This window comes from Leucoraja erinacea, chromosome 2 (genome assembly GCF_028641065.1).
Source record: "Leucoraja erinacea ecotype New England chromosome 2, Leri_hhj_1, whole genome shotgun sequence".
NCBI classification, from domain to species: Eukaryota; Metazoa; Chordata; class Chondrichthyes; order Rajiformes; family Rajidae; genus Leucoraja; species Leucoraja erinaceus.
In genome coordinates, this window is record NC_073378.1 from 136,155,226 (window position 1) to 136,171,786 (window position 16,561).

Consider the following 16,561-nt stretch of genomic DNA (forward strand, 5'->3'; position numbering starts at 1 on the left):
AAAGGGCCTGTTTCCATGCTAAACTAAGGTATGTTCAATTTTTAAGTCAGGAGGTGTTTGGTTCAAGTATGAAAGGGTTTGGGTAGGAGCACGGAAATGGCACTGAAGGGATAGCTGCAATATGTCTAGCTGCATATTACCAGAATGATGCCTGGATTACGGGGCCTTCGCTACAGGGAGAGGTTGGACAGACTTGGATTGTTTTCCCTGGAACAACAGAGTTAAATTATGAGAGGTATAGATAGGGTAGACAGTCATTGGAGGAACAGCACTTCCTACTTCGCTTGGGAAGTTTACACGCCGGCGCTGTGAATATTGACTTCTCTAACACCAAGAAACCCTTGCTTTCCCTCTGTCTCTCCATCACTTCCCCATCCCGGTTCTCCGACCAGTCTGGCTGTCCCCGATTACATTTTATCTCTGTTTACATTTTCCTTGAACCTCATCCCCTTTGATGTCTCATTCTCACGCCTTACACTTCCTTATCTCTGTGTCTCCCTCTCCCCTGACTTTCAGTCTGAAAAAGTGTCTCGACCTGAAATGTCAACTGCTCCTTCTATCCAAAGATGCTGCCTGTCCTGCTAAGTTACTCCAGCATTTTGTGTCTCATCTTTGGTGTAAACCACTATCTGCAGTTCCTCCCGAGACAGATAGACAACCTTTTTTCCCAGGATGGAAAAATCAAATACTGTACCGGTGGGCATAGCTTTAAGGTGAGAGGGGCAAAGTTTACAGGAGATGTGTGGGGCAAGTTTTTTTACACAGAGAGTAGTGAGTGCTTGGAACGGGCTGCTGGGGATGGTGGTTGAAGCTGATATGTTAGTGGCATTTAAAAGACTTTTACTTAGGTATATGGATATTCATGGAATGGAGGGGTAAGGATTATGTGCAAGTGGATACGTTATGATTTTATCATGTTCAACACAGACACTAGGGGCCTACCATCCTGTTATTGTGCTGTACTGTTCTATGTTCTAAATGTTGTTATTGTACCTGCCTCAACTACATCCTCCAGCAGCTCATTCCATAAAACAGCATCCTCAGTGTGAATAAAGTTGGTCCTCAGGATTCTATCCAATCTCCCCTCCCCCTCACACCTTAAACCTGTGACCTCTGGTTCATGATTCCATGCATTCACCCTGTCTGTACCACTCACGAATTTATACACCTTTATCAACCTCCTGCGCTCCATGGAATAAAGTTCTAGCCTGCTCAACTTCTCCCTACAGCTCAGGCCCTCAAATCCTGGAAACATTATCGTAAAACTTCTCTGCGCTCTTTACAGTTTTACAACATCTTTCCTGTAGCAGGCTGCACCTATTATCTGAAGAAGGGTTTCGGCCTGAAACGTTGCCTATTTCCTTCGCTCCATAGATGCTGCTGCACCCGCTGAGTTTCTCCAGCTTTTTTGTGTAACCTTCGATTCTCCAGCATCTGCAGTACCTTCTTAAACACCTATTGTCTATTGTCTATTGTCTATTGAATACATGTTCAATTTTCTGGCCGTTTGTTGAAAAGATGGGACGTTTGTTGAAAAGATGGATGTTTTAATTTCTGTTGAACGTTGGAAAATGTTGATTTATCTACCTTTCCCAATTTGTAGGTTGCTTTCCTTCCACCTACTCCAGGAACCTTCTCTCAAACTGTTACAATGGTTTGTGACAACTGCCACGTGAAAGACTTTGTACTAACAGGTAACAAAATTAAGACTTATTTTTCCAAGGTAGCGGAATCAAGAACAAGCATAGGTATCCTGGCATTTAATCTTAATAGGGTCGTTTTACACCTCCTTTAATTTAATTCTTGCAAGATCTGTGAAATATTTGGGTAAGATTACATTAAAGGGCCTGTCCCACTTTCACGACCTAATTCACGACCTCTGCCGTGTTTGCCCTTGACTCGTACTCGCAGCCAAAGATCCTATAGCAGAGGATCTTTGCTCGCAGCATGGTCGTCACAAGGTCATAGGAGATCATAGGAGGTCATAGGAGATCGTAGGTAGGTCGTAGGTGGGTTGTGATGCTAGTCCTAGGTACTTGTAGCATCAAGTAGGTCAGGGCGTTTTTCTAGCCATGAAAAATGTCCACGAGTAAAAAAGGTCGTGAATTAGGTCGTGAAAGTGGGACAGGCCCTTAAGTTTGTTGCGAGAATCAGTTAAAATGTGTGCAGTTTTCGAAAGGAGTAAGTTGCCTCCTGCTACCAGCTTCTCAGGGACAATCGTGGATGACAAGGAAAGCTAATGTTGGTAATACTTCTAGCATCCTGAGAAGCAATAGAAATAAACTCTTGGCAGTCTATAGAAAAGTGAGCTTGGCGATATATAAGAGTCAGGAAGTCATGTTGCAGCTTTACAAAACTTTGGTCAAGCCTCATTTGCACTATTGTGCGCAGTTCTGGTCGCCCCATTACAGGAACGATGTGGAGGCTTTGGAGAGGGTGCAGAGGAGGTTCACCAGGATGATGCCTGGGTTAGAGGGTTTCACAGACAGGGAGAGGTTGGATAGACTAGGATTGTTTTCTCTGGAAAGTGGGAGGCTGAGGGGGGACACGATGGAAGTATATGAGAGGCATAGATGGGGTAGACAGTCAGAGCCTTTTTCCCAGGTTCACTGTACTGACTGTTATTATTACCGTACATGCCCACTAGAGGGCATAGCTACAAGGTGCAAGGAGGAAAGTTCAATGGAGGTATGTGGGGCATGTATTTTACACAGGGATCAGTGAGGCCCTGGAACGCAATGCCAGGCAGATTCAATAGTGGTTGGCATTTTTAGATAGGCACATTGAAATGCAGGGAATAGAGGGATATGGATCATGTACTGACAGGTGAGATCAGTTTAATTTGGCATCACGTCTGTTACAAAGACTGTGTGCTGAAGGGCCCATTTCTGTGATGTACTGTGATGTGTATGTTTTATGTATATGCCTCATGTGGAGGAGAAGGTGAGATTCTATGATGTATGGAAGGACGAATTAGATTATGAAGGGTCGTCGGAAGAATGGGATGAGCTAGAAGACTGGATAGACTTGGTTTATACTCTCTAGAATTTAGGAGATTGAGAGGGGATCTTATAGAAACTTACAAAATTCTTAAGGGGTTGGACAGGCTAGATGCAGGAAGATTGTTCCCGATGTTAGGGAAGTCCAGGACAAGGGGTCACAGCTTAAGGATAAGGGGGAAATCCTTTAAAACCGAGATGCGAAGAACTTTTTTCACACAGAGAGTGGCGAATCTCTGGAACAGAGGGTAGTTGAGGCCAGTTCATTGGCTATATTTAAGAAGGAGTTAGATGTGGCCCTTGTGGCTAAGGGGATCAAGGGGTATGGAGAGAAGGCAGGTACGGGATACTGAGTTGGATGATCAGCCATGATCATATTGAATGGCGGTGCAGGCTCGAAGGGCCGAATGGCCTACTCCTGCACCTAATTTCTATGTTTCTATGTTTCTATAGACACAAAATGCTGGAGTAACTCAGCGGGACAGGCAGCATCTATGGAGAGAAAGAATGGGTGATGTTTCAGGTCGAGACCCTTCTTCAGACAGATGTCAGGGGAGAGCGAGATACATAGATAAGGAAGTGGAGTGTGAAAATAGGGCAAAGGGAATGGAGATCAAGGACAAGGTAGAATACATCATTGTTGGAAGAGGGTAACAACAAAGCAAGCAGAGATAGAATGTGGTTGGAGTCAGTAAGACTGGTGGGAGAACTGGGAAGGGGGAGGGGATGGAGAGAGAGGGAAAGAAGGGCTATTTGAAGTTAGAGAAGTCAATGTTCATACCACTGGGGTATAAGCTGCCCAAGTGAAATATGAGGTGCTGTTCCTCCAATTTGTGCTGGGCCTCACGCTGACAATGGAGGAGACCCAGGACAGAAAGGCCAGTGTGGGAATGGGAGGAGAGTTAAAGTGTTTAGCAAATGGGAGATCAGTTAGGTTTCAGCGAACTGAGCAGAGGTGTTCAGCGAAACGATCGCCGAGCCTGCGCTTGGTCTGTATAGGAGTCCGCACCTGGAACAGCGGATACAGTAGATGAGGTTGGAGGAGGTGCAAGGGAACCTCTGCCTCACCTGAAAAGACCGTCGGGATCCTTGAACGGAATCGAGGGGGGACGTATGGAGACAGGTGTTGCATCTCCTGCGGTTACAGGTGGGTGTGGTTTGGGTGGGAAGGGAAGAGTTGACCAGAGAGTTGCGGAGGGAACGGTCTCTGCTCAAAGAGGAAAGGGGTGGAGATGTGAAGATGTGGCCAGTGGGGATATCCCATTGGATGTGGCGAAAATGTCAGAGGATTATATGCTGTATACGACGGCCGATGGGTTGGAAGGTGAGGACAAGGGGAACTCTATCCATGTTATGAATGGAGGGAAGGGGGGGAGCAAGAGCGGAACTGCGGGATATCGAGGAGACCCTAGTGAGGGCCTCATCTATGATGGAAGAGAGGAACCCCCGTTCCCTGAAGAACGAGGACATCTCCGACATCTCCTGCAAACCTGAACGTCTTGTCTGTGTCTGAATGTTCCTGCAATCGTAGTATCAGGGAGTGGAAGATAGTGGAGTAGTGATTACTAAGGAGAAGGTGCGAGGAAAATGGAAAGCTCACCTGGACCGGATGTACTGCACCCCAGGGTATGAAGGAGGAGGCCCCAGAGATTGTGATGGCATTAGTTGTGATACTTCAAGAATCACTAGAGTTGGGAGCTGTTGCTGAACATTAGAAAATTGCAAATATCACCCCGCTGTTCAAGAAGGGAGCACAACAGAAGAGCGGAAACTATAGGCCGGTTAGCCTGACACTAGTGGTTGGTAGGATTTCAGAGTCCATTATAAAGGATGAAGTTACGCAATACATAGAAGTTCATGATTAAATAGGCCAAAGTCAGCATGGCTTTGTGAAGGGATGATCTTGCCTGACAAATCTGCTGGAGTACTTTGAGGAAGTTAATGGCAGGACAGACAGACAGAGGCTGCGGATATTGTTCATATAGATTTTCAGAAGGCCTTCGATAAGGTGCCGCACGTCATGCTACTCGGAAAAATGAGAGCCCACGGCATTAAAGGAAAGATACTAACATTGACCGGGTTGGCTGGATGGCAGCAGGCAAAGAGTTGCAATAAAAGGCACTTTTTCATGTTGGCTGCCAGTGACTAGCGGAGTTCCACAAGGGTTGGTGCTGGAGCCACTTCCGTTGTCTATTAATGATTTGGATAATGGGATTGAAGGCTTTGTGGCCAAATTTGCAGATGTATAAAATCATTGTGCACAAAATCATGAGAGAAATAGATCGGGTAGAGGCACAGAGTCTTTTGCCCAGAGTAGGGGAACCGAGGACCAGAGGACATAGGTTCAAGGTAGAGGGGAAAAGATTTAATAGGAATCTGAGGGGTAACTTTTTCCCACAAAGGGTGGTGGATGTATGGAATAAGTTGCCAGAGGACATGCTTGAGGCAGGGACTATCCCAACGTTTAAGAAACGGTTAGACAGGTACATGGGTAGGACAGGTTTGGCGGGATATGGGCCAAGCGCAGGCAGGTGGGACTAGTGTAGCTGGGACATGTTGGCCGGTGCGGGCAACTTGTGCCAAAGGGCCTGTTTCCACACTGTATCACTCTCTGACTCTATGACTATGATGTTAAGATAGGTGGAGGGGCAAGCAGTGTGGAGGAAGCAAGGACTCTGCAGAAGGACCTGGACAGGTTAGGAGAGTGGGCAGAGAAGTGGCAGATGAAAATCAGTAGATCAAAGTGCACAGTCATGCATTTTGGTGATTGGAATAAAGGCACAGATTATTTTATGAATGAAGAGAGAATCCAGAAATCGGAGGTGCAAAGGGACTTGGGAGTGCTGGTGCAGGACTCCAAAAAGTCGGTGGTAAGGAAGGCAAATTCAATGCTAGCATTTACTGTGTATCAAGAGGACTGGAATACAAAAGAGATGTAACGCTGAGGCTCTATAAGGCGCTGGTCAGGCCGTATTTGGAATACTGTGAGCAAATTTTGTCCCCATATCTGAGGAAGGATGTGTTGGCTCTGGAGAGGGTCCAGAGCAGGTTTGCAAGAATGAATCCAGGAATGAGTGGGTTGGCATATGATGAGCATTTGACGGCACTGGGCCTGTACTCGCTGGAGTTTAGAAGGTTGAGCGGGGACCTCATTGAAACCTACAGAATAATGAAAGGCACAGATAGAGTGGATGTGGAAAGGATGTTTCCACTGGTGGGAGATTCTAGGACCAGAGGTCATAGCCTCAGAATTATAGGGCACTCTTTTAAAAAGGAGGTGAGGAGGGACTTCTTTAGTCAGAGGGTAGTGAATCTGTGGAACTCATTGCCACAGAGGGCTGTGGAGGCCAAGTCAGCAGATATTTTTTAAGGCAGAGATAGACAAATTATTGATTAGAACTGGTGTCAAGGGTTATAGGGAGAAGGCAAGAAAATGGGATTAGGAGGCAGTGATCAGTCAAGATTGAATGGTGGAGTAGACTTGATGGACCGAATGGCCTAATTCTACTCCTAGAACTTTGTCTGCAGTGAGGGAGGAAACCAGAGCACCCGGAGAAATCCCTCGCGGTCACAGGGAGAACATACAAACTCTGTACAGACAGCACCTGTAGTCAGGATGGAACCCGGGTCTCTGGCGCTGTGAGGCAGCAACTCTACTGCTGTGCCACCGTGCCGCCCATTGTTCTTAGAACGTAGAACATACAGCACACGAACAAGCCGCTTGGCCCATAACGCCTGTGCCGAACATAATCCCAAGAACAAGTCTGCAGAAGGGTCTCGACCCGAAACGTCACCCATTCCTTCTTTCCAGAGATGCTGCCTATCTCGCTGAGTTACTCCAGCATTGCATGTCTACCTTCATTTTAAACCCGAATCTGCAGTTCCTTCTTACACATAATCTCAAGACCAACTTTTATCTGCCGCACATCCCTCCATTCCCTGCCTTTGGGTGCACCTATCCCCAAATCTCTTAAATGTCACAATAGTATCTCCCTGAACCACCACCCCCAGCAGTGCATTCCAGCCTCCCACCACTCCCTGTGAAAAAAAAACATCTTCTTCAAATGATGCCCCTCTCACCGTAAAGCTGTGCCCTCTAGTATTGGTATTTTCCACGCTGTGTAAAAGATTTGGACTGCCTACTCTATCTGTGCCTCTCATAATTTTATATGCAATGCCTCTCATAATATTATACCCATGTCCAAGTTACCCACGTGTTTTCAATGTATGTATGAAACGCCTTGAAATTGTCCGTAATTCTAGGGCAGCGCAGTGGCGCAGCGGTAGAGTCGCTGGCTGATAGCGCCAGAGACAAGTTCACAAGTTATAGGAGTAGAATTAGGCCATTCGGTCCATCGAGTCTACTCCACCCTTAAATCATGGCTGATCTCTGCCTCCTAATCCCATTTTCCCAGCTTCTCCCCATAAACCTTGACACCCGTGCTAATCAAGAATTTGTCTATCTCAGCCTTAAAAATATCCACCAATGGCCTCCACAGCCCTCTGTGGCAATGATTTCCACGGATTAACTACCCTCTGACCAAAGAAGTCCTCCTCACCTCCTTTCACCCCGTTTAATTCTGAGTCTATGACCTCTGGTCCGAGACTCTCCCACCAGTGGAAACACCCTTTCCACATCCACTCTATCTATGCATTTCATTATTCTGTAAGTTTCAATGAGGTCCCTCCCTCAACCTTCTAAACTCCAGTGAGTAAAGGCCCAGTGCTGTCAAACGCTCATCTTATGCTAACCCACTCATTCCTGGAATCATTCTTGTTAACCTCCTCTGGACCCTCTCCAGAGCCAGCACATTCTGCCTCGGATATGGGGTCCAAATTTGCTTATAATACTCCAAATGCAGCTTGACCAGCGCCTTGTAGAGCCTCAGCATTACATCTCTGTTTCTGTATTCCTGTCCTCTTGATATAAATGTTAGCATTGAATTTGCCTTCCTTACTACCAATTCGACTTGCAAATTAACTTTTTGGGAGTCCTGCACCAGTGCTCCCATGTCCCTTTGCACCACCAATTTCTGGATTCTCACTCCATTTATAAAATAATCTACGGCTTGAATCTTTGCAATGTTATATGCCTTCTGTTTTGCTCTTATGTTGTCCTTGACCTCCCTTGTCAGCCATGGTGGTCTTATTCTCCCCCTGGAATCTTTCTTCCTCTTTGGAGTGAAATGATCCTGCCCCTTCCGAATTATCCGCAGAAATTCCTGCCATTGCTGCTCCACCGTCATTCCTACTAAATCATAACATATTGTGGTCACTACCTCCAAGTGTTTCCTTTACCTCAAGTTCCCTTTATTAAATCTGGTTTATTGCACAACGCTAAATCTAGAATTGCCTTATCCCTGGTAGGCTCCACTACAAGCAGCTCTAACAAACATCCCGGACCTACTCTACAAATTCTCTCTCTTGTGGTCCAGTACCAGCCTGATTTTCCCAGTCTACCTGCATATTGAAATCTCCCATGACCACCGTAGCATTGCCTTTCCTCCACGCCAATTTTATTTCCTGATGCAACTTGTACCCTATATCCTGGCTACTGTTTGAGGGCATATAAATAACTCCCATTAGAGTAATTTTACCTGTGCAGTTTTGCAGCTCTACCTACAGTTACTCTACATCTTCTGATCCTTTGTCACCTTTTGCTAAGGACTAAATGTCATTCATTACCAGCAGTGCTACCCCACCCCTTCTGCCCACCTGTCTGTCCTAGCGATAGGATGTGTAGCCTTGAATATTCAGCTCTGATCCTCTTGCAGCCATGTCTCCCTAACGCCTACAACATCATACCTGCCAATTTCCAGCTGTGCTCCAAGCTCGTCCACTTTGTTCCTTATGCTACGTACATTCAAATATAATACCTTCAATTTGGTGTTGACCATCGCTCCTCTCACAACCATCCCAAACAAGGGTTTGATCCTGTCTGTGTGGAGTTTGCACATTCTCGCTGTGACTGCGTGGGTTTTCTTCAAATGAGCATATCCTTGTCTTTCATCTGTAGGTTGCAAGTTGCTTAAAATGTCCAATGGAAAGAAATATGCTTTGTACTTTCTGACATTCAGTTTGCCAGAATTTATTTAGTGTTGGAAATACTGTTGAGGGATGATCAACATTCCTCAAAATAAGGGGCAGCACGGTGGCGCAGCGGTAGAGTTGCTGCCTCGCAGCGCCAGAGACCCGGGTTCAATCCCGACTACGAGTGCTGTCTCTACGGAGTTTGTAAGTTCTCTCCGTAACCACATGGGTTTCCTCCGGGTGCTCCGGTTTCCTCCCACATTCCAAGGACATGCAGGTTTGTAGGTTAATTGGCTTCTGTAAAGTGTCTACGATAGAACTATTGTGCAGGTGATTGCTGGTTGGCATGAACACGGTGGGCCGAAGGGCCTGTTTCAACGCTATATCTCTTACCTAAACTTGCTGAACTAAACTAAATTACTCGCCAATTACATTTTATGACCCTTTTTAGTTCTCCTGAGCCCTTGGTTGGGTTCCTTCTTACTTCTTTTATATTCCTCCAAGGCCCTCAAAACTGGCCCTCAAAGACATTGCAACAATCTGGAGCTCAATGCTCTTATGACGATGGAATTGATAGTAGACTTTAGGAGAGCTCCCACTCCCCTCACCCCACTCACCATCAACAACACCACAGTCACATCTGTGGAGTAATTTAAGTTCCTTGGAACCTTCATCTCCAAGGACCTTAAGTGGGGGGCTACCATCGACTCCACAGTCAAAAAGGCCCAACAGAGGATGTACTTCCTGCAGCAGCTGAGGAAGCACAATCTGCCACAGGCAATGATGGTCCAATTCTATACGGCCATCGTAGAGTCTGTCCTCACCTTCTCCATCATGGTCTGGTTTGGCTCAGCCACCAAGCACGACATCCGGAGGCTGCAGCGAATCATCCGATCAGCTGAGAAGGTTATTGGCTGCAACCTTCCCTCCATTGATGAACTGTACACTGCAAGGGCCAGGAAGCGAGCGGGCAAGATCATCTCTGACCCCTCTCACCCTGGCCACAAACTCTTTGACTCACTTCCCTCTGGAAGGTGACTGTCAAAGCTGCCACAGCCAGACATAAAAACAGCTTTTATCCACGAGCAGTAGCTCTATTCAACAACCAAAAGTCTGTAGCCTCCTTGTGCTCTGGTATTTAATTTAATTCTTCAAAAGTTTAAATTATAATGTTTTATTTTTAATTGCCTACTATATATCGTGTTGTTACTTGTGAGCAAAGCACCGAGGCAAATTCCTTGTATGTATACATACTCGGCTAATAAAATGTATTCAATTCAATTCATTCAGCTGGTTAGCATTCCCCACAGAGCTGCTTCTGTTGAATAACATGATCAAGCCCAGTATCTCTAATGATTAACCAAGGCAAACAATCCATATCCACCTTGCCTGAAGGTGTTATTCGGACAGGAGGTGTGTGTGTGTGATCAGTGGTTTCCACAAAGTTCAGTGTTGCAGCCTCTGATTACATGTCCATGGGGTATGAATACCTGACTTATGGACAACCCCTACATACGGGCTAGCATCTGGGAGATGGGCGGAAGTGGGGGTGGATTTATGGACAACACTTCTATAAGGCCTGGATGGAGTGGATGTGGAGAGGATGTATCTACTGGTGGGAGAGAATAGGACCAGAGGCAATAACCTCAGAATAAAAGGACGTACCTTAAGAAAGGATATGAGGAGGAATTTGTTTAGTCATAGAGTGGAAATCATTGCCACGGACTGCATTGGGGGCCAAGTCAATGGATATTTTTAAGGCGGAGATTGACATGTTCTTGATTTGTACGGGTGTCAGGGGTTATGGGGAGAAGGCAGGAGAATGAGGTTGTGAGGGAAAGATAGATCAGCCACGATTGAATGGCGGAGTAGACTTGAAGGGCCGAATGGCCTAATTCTGCCCCTAGAACTTATGAGCTTATGATTTGCGGGCTGCTGCGGGGCTGCAGGCATCTTCTGCCGGGTGGGAGTGGGGCATTTCCATCTGCCTTCTTCTCTGCTTGCCTCCACAGGGTCTGGCCAGCAGGTTGCTTTGCATTTCATGTCGGTCAGTGGTGCAGAGAGCACGGCCAACCTAGGCGAGTGCAGAGACGTTACAGCAGAGCACTTTGTCCGCTTTGAGGCAACAAACCCACACGTATGTTCCCAAAAGGTGATCACCCTCCGCAATGCTACGTAAGTACAACGGTTCTCCTCAGTACGAAGTGGGTCAGGTGACGCCCACTGCTCCATGTACCTCTGGGGACTTGGTGGCTGAGGCAACAAGGGAGGAATTGAGACACAAGAGGCTGCAGATGCTGGGGACAATGCAACACAATGTAAACTCAGTGGGTCAGGTAGCATCTGTGGAGCAAAAGGAATAGTCGACGATTTGTGTCAAAACCTTGCTTCAGGACTGAGAGTGTCAAAGCCCAGTAGTGTCGAGTGTGATGTCTCAAACCTCTGTAGCTACAGGGTGGTGAATCTGTGGAATTCACTGTCAAGACGCATATGTTAAAGGTGGAGATTGACAAATTCTTGATTTGTCAGGGTGTCAGGGACTTCGGGGAGAAAGGCAGGAAAATAGAGTTGAGAGGGAAAGATAGATCAGCCATGATTGAATGGCGGAGTAGACTCGATGGGCCAAATGGCCTAATTCTGCTCCTATAACTTGTGAATATGAACATGAATATGAACATGGCCCTTGTGGCTAAGGGGATCAGGGGGTATGGAGAGAAGGCAGGTACGGGATACTGAGTTGGATGATCAGCCATGATCATATTGAATGGCGGTGCAGGCTCGAAGGGCCGAATGGCCTACTCCTGCACCTAATTTCTATGTTTTCTATGAAATAAGATAGGCAGGATAAGGAGGGTCGAAGAAGGACCTCAGCTCAAAATCATGTTCTCCAGAGATGCTGCCTGACTCGCTGAGTTACTCCAGCATTTTGTGTCCTTTTTGTAAACTAGCAGCTGCAGTTCCTTGTTTCTGTGTGACTCGGTGGACCGAAGGGCCTGTTTCCGCGCTGTATATCTGAAGTCTAAAGTACATCTAAAGGAGGTCGTTGAGGCAGATACTAAAACAATATTTAAAAGATATGTTACATTTACTTTAGAAAGACCTTTGGATGGGTAAATGGATGGGAAAAGGTTTAGAGAGATATGGGCCAAACGCAGGCATGTAGGACTAATGCAGATGGGGCATCTTGGCCGGCATGGGCAAGTTGGGCTGAAGGGCCTATTTCCATGATGGATGAGTATGATTGTGAATCTGTGAATTGTGATCCTGTACTGTAAAAAACAGCCCACTGATCTGCTCTAACCTTAGATAGGAGAAGCTTGACATATTGGCCCATGAAAACAGATATTGTTTGAATGGATAGGAGTACTGTGAAGTTTGCTTATCTTGCTATGTATGGGTGGGTTTCCTAAGATCTTTGCCCCAGGATTTGTTAGTAATCAGGCAATTTAGTATTACTAACTCATCTCACAGCATAATAGGAGTTTTCGAGAAACAAGGAAGAGCAAAACATAAACGGTGGCGCAGCAGTAGAGTTCCTGCCTTGCAGTGCCCGAGACCTGGCTTCGATCCTGACTATGGGTGCTGTTAGTATGGAGTTTGTACGCTCTCCCCGTGACCTGCGTGGGTTTTCTCCAGGTGCTCCGGTTTCCTCCCACGCTCCAAAGACGTATAGGTCTGTACGTTAATTGGATTGGTAAGTGTAAAAATTGTCCCTGGTGTGTGTAGGATAATGTTAGTGTACGGAGATCGCTGGTCGGTGTGGTCTCAGTGGGCTGAATGATCTGTTTCCGACATGTATCTCTAAAACTAAACGTAAAAACGAAATAAAGTGTTGATTTAACTTAACAGGTCAGGCAGCATCTGTGGAGGACGTATAGATGCTGGTTTGGGTCAGGACTCAATGGCAGTTGTGCCTGCTTACATGAAAAGTTTGTAGATACAATCATTTATCCTTTACTTGCAGACACATAGATCTTCCCTTTTGTTGGCAAGCACTGAAGCCTAATCTGGTGTGCGCTATTCCTGGAGAGTCCATTGAATACCCCAACCTGGATTACGATCAAGACTTGAAAACGGCCTTCCACGTCTGCCCAGAGAACGGTGTGATGGAACCTCACCAGGATCACGACTTCGTTCTCACTTATTTCCCGCAAGAGGTGAGAAGCTTTGGCATTTAATTCCAACATTTCCAAAAATTGCCACGTCGACATTTCCGATAGTAATACCTGTCTTAGAGCATTGAACATGGAAAAATACAGACACAAAGCGCTGGAGTAACTCAGCAGGTCAGGTAGCATTCCTGGAGTACATGGATAGAGGTGACGTTTCGGGTCGGGACCCTTGCAGAAGGGGATGGGGGTGGGTGGAAGAAAGTTAGAAGAGGCTCTGTTCACCAATTACCTGTCATACTTTGTCTGTGCAGGACAAGGTGTGAGGAAATAGGTGAGCACAGCCCCTTCATCCCACAAATCCCCCTCACCTGTGTTCATCTATTACCTGCCCAGCTTTGTCCTGCCCCACCTCTCTCCCAGCTTTCTTCCCACCCTCCACAATCAGTCTGAACAAGCTCCCGACTCGAAATGTCACCTATCCATTTTCTCTAAGGATGCTGCCTGACCTGCTGAGTTCCTGCTGAGTTGAGAAGGGGCTAGTGGAGTCAAGGGATATGGGAAAAAGGCGGGCATGGGTTATTGATAGGGGACGACCAGCCATGATCACAATGAATGGCGGTGCTGGCTCGAAGGGCCAAATGGCTTCCTACTGCACCTATTTTCTATGATTCCTCCAACATGCCGTGTTTTTTTTTTTAAACCAGCATCTACAGTTCCTTGTTTCTAAATAGAAAACTACAGCACAGGAACAGGTCCTTCAGGCCACAATGTCTGCGACAAACATGATGCCAATATAAATTAATCCCCTCTTCCTGTACATGATCCAAATCCCTCCAATCCCTTCATATCCACGTGCCTGTCCAAAAGCCTCTTAAACAATAGACAATGGACAATAGACAACAGGTGCAGGAGTAGGCCATTTGGTCCTTCGAGCCAGCACCGCCATTCAATGTGTTCATGGCTGATCATCCCCAATCAGTACCCCGTTCCTGCCTTCTCCCCATATCCCCTGACTCCGCTATTTCTAAGAGCCCTATCTAGATCTCTCTTGAAAGTATCCAGAGAACCTGCCTCCACCGCCCTCTGAGAATTCCACAGACTCACCACTCTCTGTGAGAAAAAGTGATTCCTTGTCTCTGTTCTAAATGGCTTACTCCTTATTCTTAAACTGTGGCCCCTGGTTCTGGACTCCCCCAACATCGGGAACATGTTTCCTGCCTCTAGCGTGTTCAAGCCCTTAACAATCTTATATGTTTCAATGAGATTCCCTCTCATCCTTCTAAACTCCAGAGTGCACAAGCCCAGCTGCTCCATTCTCTCAGCATATGACAGTCCCGCTATCCCGGGAATTAACCTTGTGAACACCACTATTGCATCTGCAGCACATTCCAGGCATCCATTTGACTGCCTGGACAACATATAACACTTTCTCTTGAGTTTCGCAGTCCTGACGGAAGTATATAATATTATGAGAGGCAGAAATAGGGAAGACAGTCAAAACCTTTTTTTCCCGGGGTAGAAATGTCAAAGACGAGAGGGTAGAACTTTAAGGCACGAGGGTGAAAGCTTAAAGGAGATGTTTGGGGCAAAAGTTTTGAACACAGACCTCCAAAGTGCTGCCAGGGGTAGTGGTGGAGGCAGATACATTAGTGGCATTTTGAGGCTTTTAAATAAGTACATGGGGGATATGCAGGGAATGGAGAGATATGCATCATGAGCAGGCAGAAGAGATTTGTTCAATGTGACATCAGGTTTGGCACAGGTATTATGGGCCCAAGGGCCTGTTCCTGTGTTGTACTGTTCTATGTGCAGCCCAAGAACAGGCCCTTCAGCCCATCATGTCAGTGCCGACCATGAGTCCAATATATGCTACACACCTGCCCTCCATCCCCAGCTTGTTTATATGTGTCAGTCCAAATGCTTCTTAAATGTTGAAATGCATCTGCTTCCACCACCTCCCCTGGCAGCGCATTCTAGGCACCCACCACTCTCCCTGTAGATAAATCTTGCCTCAAGATCTGTGGCATTAAAACAGAGGAGTTACTGCCTTGTAGCGTCAGAGACACTGACTATGGTTCAATCCTGACCGCGGGTGCTATCTGTAAGGAGTTTGCACGTTCTCCCTGTGACCTGCGCGGGTTTTCTCCGGGACCTCTGGTTTCCTGCCACACTCCAAAGACGTACAGGTTTGTAGGCTAATTGTAAATTGTCCCTCGTGTGTAAGTACGATAGTGTACATGCAGGGATTGCTGCTCGACGTGGACCTGGTGGGCCGAAGGGCCAGTTTCAGCAATATATCTCTAAACAAGTCCTCACCCGCTGAGTTTCTCCAGCATTTATGTCTATTTCCTTCGCTCCATAGATGCTGCCTCACCTGCTGAGTTTCTCCAGCATTTATGTCTATTTCCTTCACTCCATAGATGCTGCCTCACCCGCTGAGTTTCTCCAGCATTTATGTCTACCTTAATCAAAACTAAATCTCCTTTAAACTTTTCCTTTCCCAAGTTAAAGCAATGCCCTCTAGTTTTGAGAAGGGCGTCCAAAGCAGCCAGATTGAACTGTCCCAAGCCACAGTTTTGAAAGGCCCTCCTTAGTTTATATATTTGATTCAATCTTTATGTTTTATTTATTTATTTAACCTTTATTTAACCAGGAGAAGTCTCATTGAGATTAAAAATCTCTTTTACAAGAGAGTCCTGGCCAAGACAGGCAGCAGCACAGTTCCACAGTTACAGACAATAATTTAAAAACAACAGAGAACATATAAATAGAGTCACAGTCAGAACATCATCAAACAAAGCATGTACAGACAGAAGAGCCCACTTCAACATCATTAAGAAGGGATTTAAATCTGTTTATAGAAACCAGCTCCTTAAGTTTCAGTTCATTCTGCAGCTGGTTCCATGCGAAGGGAGCAGCATAACTAAATGCCCTTTTCCCCATTTCAGTACGGACTTTAGGTACAGTTAGTAAGAACAAGTCCTCAGAGCAGAGCTGATAAGTTCCTGTGCTTTTTCGAATTACATACTTCTGCAGGTATGAAGGAAGAACACCGAGGATAGTCTTATAAATAAGGATATGCCAATGATGGAGTCTGCGGGTGGACAGGGCAAACCATCCAACTTGAGCATACAAAGAGCAGTGGTGCGTGAGGGTTTTTAAATTGAGTGATATCATTTCCTTTCACAGCTGAAGGAATACCATAGTGTGCTTTACCTTATCCTGCGCAATATTCCTGAACCTTCAAATGCCAATGAATGTAACGGCGGTAGTCGGTAAGTTATTTCCAAGGCACCATCCCAGCACTCACACTGTTGTACCCTCTATCCTAATGCTTTGTTTGTGCATTGTGGACAGTTGGTTGTATTCATGTTTAGTCTTTTCTTTGACTGGATTGCATGCAAACCAAAGCTTTTCACA

General features: G+C 46.1%; 1 protein-coding gene across 1 annotated transcript in view; it reads left to right on the top strand.

Moving 5' to 3' along the window:
- The window catches only part of dlec1 (DLEC1 cilia and flagella associated protein), a 149,512-nt gene that overhangs the window by 53,605 nt on the left and 79,346 nt on the right, over nucleotides 1-16,561 (top strand). The window contains exons 13-16 of the mRNA XM_055650137.1: nucleotides 1,604-1,694; nucleotides 11,042-11,204; nucleotides 12,994-13,186; nucleotides 16,331-16,416. Coding sequence (XP_055506112.1) covers nucleotides 1,604-1,694; nucleotides 11,042-11,204; nucleotides 12,994-13,186; nucleotides 16,331-16,416 — 533 coding nt within the window. The remainder of the gene's footprint in view (nucleotides 1-1,603; nucleotides 1,695-11,041; nucleotides 11,205-12,993; nucleotides 13,187-16,330; nucleotides 16,417-16,561) is intronic.